At 41.4% G+C, this 8,226-nt stretch overlaps 1 protein-coding gene across 1 annotated transcript; it reads right to left on the reverse strand.

The window, feature by feature from the left end:
• Positions 1 to 3,084: 3,084 nt before the first annotated feature.
• Positions 3,085 to 7,605, reverse strand: LOC104943645 (insulin-like growth factor I). The gene is made up of 4 exons (XM_010769097.1): positions 7,462 to 7,605; positions 5,971 to 6,116; positions 3,955 to 4,180; positions 3,085 to 3,294 (listed from the first exon to the last, which is right to left on the reverse strand). The coding sequence occupies exons 1-4, from the start codon at positions 7,603 to 7,605 to the stop codon at positions 3,085 to 3,087; spliced, it is 726 nt and encodes a 241-aa protein (XP_010767399.1).
• Between the last annotated feature and the right edge of the window lie 621 nt (positions 7,606 to 8,226).

Raw genomic sequence — 8,226 nt, forward strand, 5'->3', positions numbered from 1 at the left:
ACACTTCACAGGTTTGATAACGATGCAGCCCTCAACAGCTCTATGCCAATTATGGGATGTCATCATATGGCGTTTCCATGGCAACAGTTCACTCGCCATGAAACACGGTGTCGCTGTTTCTCCTATGAAAAATGGTCCAAACGGCACCTAGACTTCAGATTGATGGCTAATGTCCGGCCCTCAACAGCTCCATGCCAATTATGGGATTGTCATCATATGCCGTTTCCAATGGCGACAGATCCCTCACCATGAAACAGGGTGTTGTTCTAACTCAATAGAAAAACGTCCAAACTGCATCAGACTTCAGATGATAGTTAATGGTACGGCCCTCAACACCTCAATATGACAATACTGAGTTTTTCTCAAAAGCTGTTGCCATGGCAACACATCCCTCGCCGTTATGCACGATATTGCTAGAACTCCTGTGTAAATGGTAAAAAAGTGTTCAAACTTCACATGTGGGCTAATCGTCAAGCGCTCGAGACATATAAGTGTCAGCTTTGAGATTTCGTCAAATTTAGTTGCTATGGTAACAAAATGGTCGCTGTGAAACACGGTTTTCTCATAACTCCAGTTAACATGCTCCAAATGGCACGAAACTTCACAGGTTTGATAACGATGCAGCCCTCAACACATCTAGGCGTATTATGGGGTGTCATGAAATGCCGTTGCCATGTCGACAGATCACCCGCCATCAAACACAATGTTTGTTTTACTGCTGTAACTCATATACATTGTCCGATCGGCCTGAAACTTCCCACGTTTGCCAACGGCTGAGTCCTCGAGACACCGAGACACACACGTCGAAGTGCGGACAACAGCCTGCGGAGCGTCGAAGGCCCGCTCAACGCTGCTTGCAGCTTTAATTTATATTAGGTCTTAACGTTTTTGCATAAATTAGGGCGTGGTCACTTTGATGGACAGGTACGTGCCTCACAGCTAACAGCAACTTGTCCACTCTGCTAGGCTACAACGTTAGCTAGTTGTAGTTACTGTACTAGTCTAGTCTTCTGTCTCAGTAGCATCATGTAACCTGTTTGAACCATCCTCCGTATTGGGTTTGTTTTTAATATATACATTTTATTAACCCTTTACTGCTGTCACAATCTTCATTCCAGCCATATATTTATTAAAGGTGGGGTAGGTAATTCTGGAGAAACCAGCTCGAGTGCGCTAGAATTTGAAAACACACAGCCGGAAAAAATCTGCCACTTCCTTACAGAGCCCCTCCTCCAACACACACGAACGCGCACATGACCAATGAGGGCACGAGATAAGTTTGGGAACAGATGGAAGGCTGACAGGCAGGTAGGCCATCCATTTATTTGAGCCGGGCCTTGTTAAAGCACTTAAGATATTCATTGCTATCAGGATGTTAAGAGCATTCCATGGAATATAACAAAAAGTGTATCTCGAGCCGGTTTCCCAAACTTACCTACCCCACCTTTAAATTAGCAGCAAAAATGCACTTGAACTTGGCCCCTCACCCTCTAAAATCCTCTGTGCCTGTTATATAACATATATCTGCAGACTTATGGGTGAAACGCTTACAAAGGTGAGTGAAGGTATTCACTTTTCGAACGTATTGTTGATCTATATAAAAAGAAGCAAGATAAGTCTCCAATTGAGTAAGGTAGGTGAAGACATCCAGGTACCGCATTTGCTCATTAATAAACATGACCATTTCCTCGAAAGCACACTACTTTACTTTAGAATAAAAACTGAGACTTTATCACAGAATTATGCTCCATACTCTACGCGCAGAGGAGCCTTTGTATAATCAGACGGCCTTCACAACTCAATCAAAGGCTTCAGAAAGGGATAATAACTTATCAAATGTAATGAGTCAACTGTTTGTGATCGCTGCTCAACGTCAAAACAAAAGGTTGACCGGAGATGTATCGTCATAAAGCTTATGGAACACAACATGGAAATTAAAACATTTCAAATTGAGTGATAACACCACAAAGAATTTATATGATTTTAGATTTATTATACTCTTATGTTGTGGTAGTGAAATAAATAATGAATGCGTTAAAAAGTATTTTACAGAAAACACAACAATTAAAAACATAATACTTGTATGTTTCAGACAGAAAATAATATGCAAATCAGAAAAACTGAGTCTGCATCCAAGACACACGGGGAAGATACAGTAATTCTGTTTTAAAAGTGCTATAAAAGTATTCAAATATACACACACACTCACACTCACACACAGTGGATAATGAGAAAGATATATTTCCATCAGGAAGAGTTTGAAAGTGGACACAAACACACTCCAAATTCTAAATCATTCATATAGCATCATAATTGCTAAATATATTTATCACTGTATCGATAATGAGTACGCCTAAAAAGAAAAGGTTCAGGTCATAGGACAGTTACCAAGTCTTTGCAGTAGAGAAGTGATATTGTCTCTGTAATAGTTAGCAGCCTTTAACAAACACCATTTCCCATAAGTCCATCATGGATTAACACAGACTAAACTTGGGGATCAAAGTTCAGTTTGTAGAGATTTGGCTTGGGGACCAAAGGGTCATAAATTCACTCCCGATCGGACCAAAAATATGGATGGAGATCTTTGCTTGGGAACCGAATCTCGGCATGGACCAAGAAATAAAAATGGTGTGGACTGGTAGCTGGAGAGGTAACAGTCAGCCTCCTGGGCACTGCTGAGGTGTCCGAGAGCAAGGCACCGAACCCCCAACTGCTCCCGGGCGCAGGAACAGTGGCAGCCCCTTCGCTCTGACACCTCCATGAGCTGGTGTGTATTTTCGGGTCTTGGTTTGTAATTGTATAATAACACTAGCGTGAACTGAATGATTAAAGGTAGTCTTAATCTTAATAGATTGAGGCAAGAAAGCAGCTTTCACAGGAGAGCTATTCCAGACGTGGCAGTGTGACAGCAGCTGGCCCAGAGCTGGAGTCAGGACTCTGTGAGTGTCTCCCCTGGAGCTGAGGACCTCCCATCTGTGCCCCCCTGAAGTCTCTGTTAGTGATTATCAACCACCCCTACTTAGTAAATAACTACTTAAAGTAGAGCATCAGGTAGCGTACCAGTGCCAGTAACTTCTTCTGAGGTCATGACTTTAGCGCTGTGGTTCTTTGGGGCGGGCTCCTGGAGGTCGACGAAGGCCTGCTGGTTGTGCTCCTTGTTTTCTTCCTCCTGCGTGCAGATAAACCTTTGCTTTTCCGTCGAGGAGGAGGCGGTATTTTCTTCTTTGTTGCGCTGTTGGGGGCCCCCAGGTGCTCAGAGAGTCTCCTCTGAAACACTGCCTGGAACTGCTGAGCCTGCAGAACAAAGATAAGAATGAGGAATTGATTTGAGGACAGAACGGCTGTAGTGAGTAAACTCGGCCTGTGTGGGGCTGAGTTAGGTTTTACCACAAATACTGAAATTATTATAATGGATTTTTGTTTTTGGAATTGAAGTAACATCTTCATTTATTTCCACCTTTGTGTTACACAACTTTATAACTCCACGGTATAAATGAATACTGTTGTTGCCTTTATGGAAATCGGAGACAGCATTTTTCAGAAAGCAGAAGAGCTGGAAAAAATATTCTTAACCCTAAACAGGTTGGAATGCCCCCTTTGATTGCTGTGTCTCTCTTAGATCAGTTATCCCCTGGTCTTCTTTCAGATTTGGTATTCCTTTGTTTTGGATTTGCCTAGGACTTCCGTGTCTAAGAATTGGAACCCATGAGGAACCCATGAAGAACACCACATCCTAGGACTAGATCTTTCTGCACACAAGCACTGAATCCCCACTACCAAAGACCATTTGTGAACAGAGATAGGGGTAACAACCTCGCCAACCACAAGATCTCAGACTCTGCTGAGGACCATGAGATGTGTTTTAAAAGCTATGTGACCTTTACAAACTATTACATACAGCCTTAGCTCAAAGGTCAAGACTAAACTGTAAAGCTCAAGCAGTAGAGGTCGTACCATGACCGTATGTGTGGTGGTCGAGGGTTCTGTGGTGGCGGTAGGGGGGGCTATACTGGTGGGAGGGGGGGCTGTGGTGGTGGTAGGGGGAGCTGTGGTGGGCTGCTGGCCCTTTGGTTTGTTGCAGTACGTCTCCAGATACTGGAGTCCACAGCCAGGCGAGCGGCAGCACTGCTCCACGATCCCCTTCCCTCTAGGCCGACCTCCGTAACCGGACCATGACCCTCTACCTGCAGAGAGAGAAACGTTCATCTTGAGATTCTTATCTTTCTTTAAAGCCTTCCTACTTAGGTCATTTAATTTAAACCATTCATGAAACCTTTTATCCTTTGGCATGCTTACCAAATTCTATCCTCTCTAGCAATAGTAATTACTAGGTCTGGAAATTGGTATTCAACTTTAAGGTTTTGACTGGTATTGAAATCTTATCCAAAACGATCTAAGAAAGTTCTATTAATACGGCGGTGCGCATAGCCAATACCCCAAAAGCGGACACTCTATTCTGCTTCGATGTTTTCTCTCTCCTGTAGTGTGTTATATAGGTTATCAAAATTTCCCTCCAGTGGGAGAGCCGTCCAGCTAACCAATCAGAGCAGACTGGGCTCTGGTTTCAGACAGAGGGTGAAAAGAGGTGCCCCACAGGCAGTATGAGAAAAATAAAGAGCTTTTTGAACATTAAATCATTGAGACACGTCACAGTAGAGACACTACTGAACTACATCGTCTTGGTCCAGGAGAGCATGTTGACAATATGGTAGCAATAAAGTTTAAAATGCATTGGGGCTCATGTCTACTTTGGTTTAGTACCACATTTCTGCAGAACATGACTTATCCTGGGTAAGTAGCAAATGCTAGCATACACGGTACAGAGGAGGCTAGCATTTGCTACTTACCCAGGATAAGTCATGTTCTGCAGAAATGTGGTTTGAGGGGCGCTCTGCTTCTCCTGTCTACACCTTCTCTGTTTGAAGTGGTTGGAGCGGTGCAGCTCTCAGATAGCAAGTGTTGCAACAATGTAGCTATCACACCGAGGCATGGTGTTCTGTGAGTACGCTGCCATTTTGGTGGATTGCCACCCCTCTGATAGCAGGAGGAAGAAGTTGGCCTTGGTCAGAATTGAGATAAAGGTAATCAGGTGAAAGGGCCTGTGGGTATTTATCTGTGTCCAATGGGAGATATTTTATTCTAGTAATAATAATACATTTTATTTGAAATAAAAGCTGCTTCACGGTAAAAGGTCCACTGTGGTGTGGCCTACATGAAGCACTAATGTACAGAACAATGCAATCAGACTTGGCCCAAGAAATAGATCCAACATTAGATATGAAATTGCATAAAAAGTAAGAGTGTGTCCTGTTTACAGCTACAGCCTGCAGCACGGAGGAGCAGTGTTGTGACTATCATTATGCAGGATGTGTTTTTTATTGTTGTTTAGCTGATAACTTGCGGTGTTTTCACATGGACTGATGACCATGGCCTTATCCTTGTTAGAATAACCTTCATAGCATTTTGGTCCTAATATCTTTTTGTAACTCTATTAAAATCTAGGGAAGAAAAAATATAAGCAAACTGCATTTATGTTATGTCAACCTCAAGTTAAATGTAGAGCTTATGTTTTTTATGTATTTCCCTCCATGTCGTTGCAGTGTGAACACAATAAAAGCGACATTGCTTATTGGAGCATGATGCATTATTGCTTGTTTTGTGAATGCAATGGAAAGAGGGAAAGACAACAAAATGTTGGTATGATAAAGTATTCATAGCTCAAATAAAAATCTGAGATTATTTTGGTTCCTATGCATGCACTTTATAGAGGGTCCCTAACATCAGTTTAAGGTTAGAGATCAATTTTGGACCATGCAAAACATTATATGTTAACAACCAGTTTGCAGAGGAATAATCCTAATCATTTTGGTGACCTCCTGACCTTTAATGCCACAATAACACAGTTTAGAAAGGTATTATGGAACATTCTATACTAAAGACATGAGTCCTTATGTGAAAAAGGTATATTACATGAATATAAACGTACCTAAATAGATTCCACGATCCCCGCAGACAAACATTAGGTCCTTGAGCAGATCAGAGCCACAGCGCAGTTGGCCTGCCTCTGAGGCCAGGGGCCAGCCTGCCAGACAGATACACATCCGGACACACAACACCTGAGGAGGATGAGGAGGAGGAGGAAGAACACCTTTATACACCTACACACAAAGCCTATAACACAACATTAAGATTCATGTGCTGGTGACCGGGGGGGTTGAAGGGAAAGCCAGCACACATGCCTTTGCAGCTTGACTGATGGATGAATGCATGTAGGCAAAAACACTTTTAACTATACATTTGATAATAATAACTTCCAAATGCTTTCCTGCACCCAAACGGAGATGGAAGACAATGTGTGATGCACAAGTAAAATGTATGACTAACTTATTGCGGCCAAAATATTATCATATTTTGCTCAGTATGCAGATGTCTCAGTCCGGAACATGTCCTTTGTATCGTTACGCCGAATTTGAGACTGCCAATTAATTTTCCAGATATTTATATTTTCTACTGATGCTTTTATAATAGATCTATATAATATATACCCCACCCCCCTCAGCATATGGAGACAGGTGTGCCAGACCTGGATTCATTTTGTCCAAAAGCTGAAGTCCTTACAATGTTTTGTAAACAATGTTTTTGAATTACCCGTTTTGTCAGAGAAACTGTCCAAAAGGTTTACGAAGAGATGAAGAAATGCTTTACTTTACGGCTGCATTAATTTCTGATTATTAACACATTTTATGGGAATGCCTCTTGGTAGGGCAACAATAAAAGCACAACTCTGAGACCTTTCTTTGTGTTAATCAGCATTTTTGGATTTGCAGGCAATGGTTTACCGTTGCTTGATTCATTATGCACATTTCATACACAAAGGCAACTCATAGTGCTTTACATAAGCATTTACACACAATACAAATCAAAAACCAAGATCTGAAAATATATATGAAGGCAAATAACCTCGAAAGTCCTGTTTGGTTTAATTCCCATAGATATATATATTCATTGTTTGTATATTGTTGGAAACTGTTTTGCCTGTATATCTTGATTTATGGAAAAGTTACATTTTCTGACTTTCTAGAAGTAAACAATACAACAAAAACAATAAAGACTTCTCTCCATAATCATCTTGGCCAGTGAAAACAAAAAGATAGTTTAATCCAATACAGCAGCATTTACAATGCACTTTATGGTTTAATGAACTTATTAATTGCTTTTGATAACAGCTAAATTAATTGTAATTGAATGCCATATTCCCTCTTATCAAAACCTAATTAATTTACAATACAAATCAGATCATTTTTAGGGATTTGCAGAACATCTGCTGGTTCCATTAAAAGAACGGTATGCAGATAGCTGGAACACACTGCTTACATTTCTAACAACAAATCGAATCGACGACTAGACGGCACTACAACCTGTCAGACACAGCTCAGGGAACAGAGTGGAAGTGGGTCTTACCTTCAGTGTGTTTGCTGTGGGAGAGGAGAAGCTTGAGGAGTGCATACTGTCTTTGTGGACTGACTGAAGGAGACCTTCAGTCTTATAGCAGCAGGCGGGGGGGCGGGTCACAGCTGGTTCCTCCCTCACCTCCCTCACCTCCATGCACTCCACAGTGATTCACACTCAATCTCATCTGCAGCCTCTATCAGATTATTTAACACGTAGTCTCTGATGATCTACTCTGTGTTCCTTACGTGTGTAACAGGATATTCATCAGTGGCACAAACATTATGTTCAATTCTAACTGCTGGAACCAGAGGTGGAAGATGTACTCAGAACTTTTACTTGAGTAAAAGTAGAAATACCACAGTGTATGAATACTGTTACAAGTATTCCTGTAGTCAACATTTGATTCAAGTAAGAGTTCAAATTAATAGGATCAAAATCCACTTAAGTACCAGAAGTAATAATTATGTGTCGGCATTCCAGAATGATATAAATGATATCACTGGATTAAAAATAGGTATAATCTACTTTAAAGAGCAACTTCCAGGTTAAAGACACCTGTGAATAAATTTGTAGGAAAATGATGAATACACTAGATTTTCAAAAAAATATACAGAAATATACACTACAGTGACATCTGGCGTCGTTTTTGTAAGAAATGTTCACTTCCGCATAAAAAAGCCTCGGCACGTGACCTCCCGCGTGTGACGTAACACGGGGGACACAAGGGGGAGAGCGGCCGGTGTAACGTATTAATAAACATGGATCCCAATGCTA

Source organism: Notothenia coriiceps, unplaced genomic scaffold (genome assembly GCF_000735185.1).
Source record: "Notothenia coriiceps isolate Sejong01 unplaced genomic scaffold, NC01 NC01_scaffold00006465, whole genome shotgun sequence".
Lineage (NCBI taxonomy): Eukaryota > Metazoa > Chordata > Actinopteri > Perciformes > Nototheniidae > Notothenia > Notothenia coriiceps.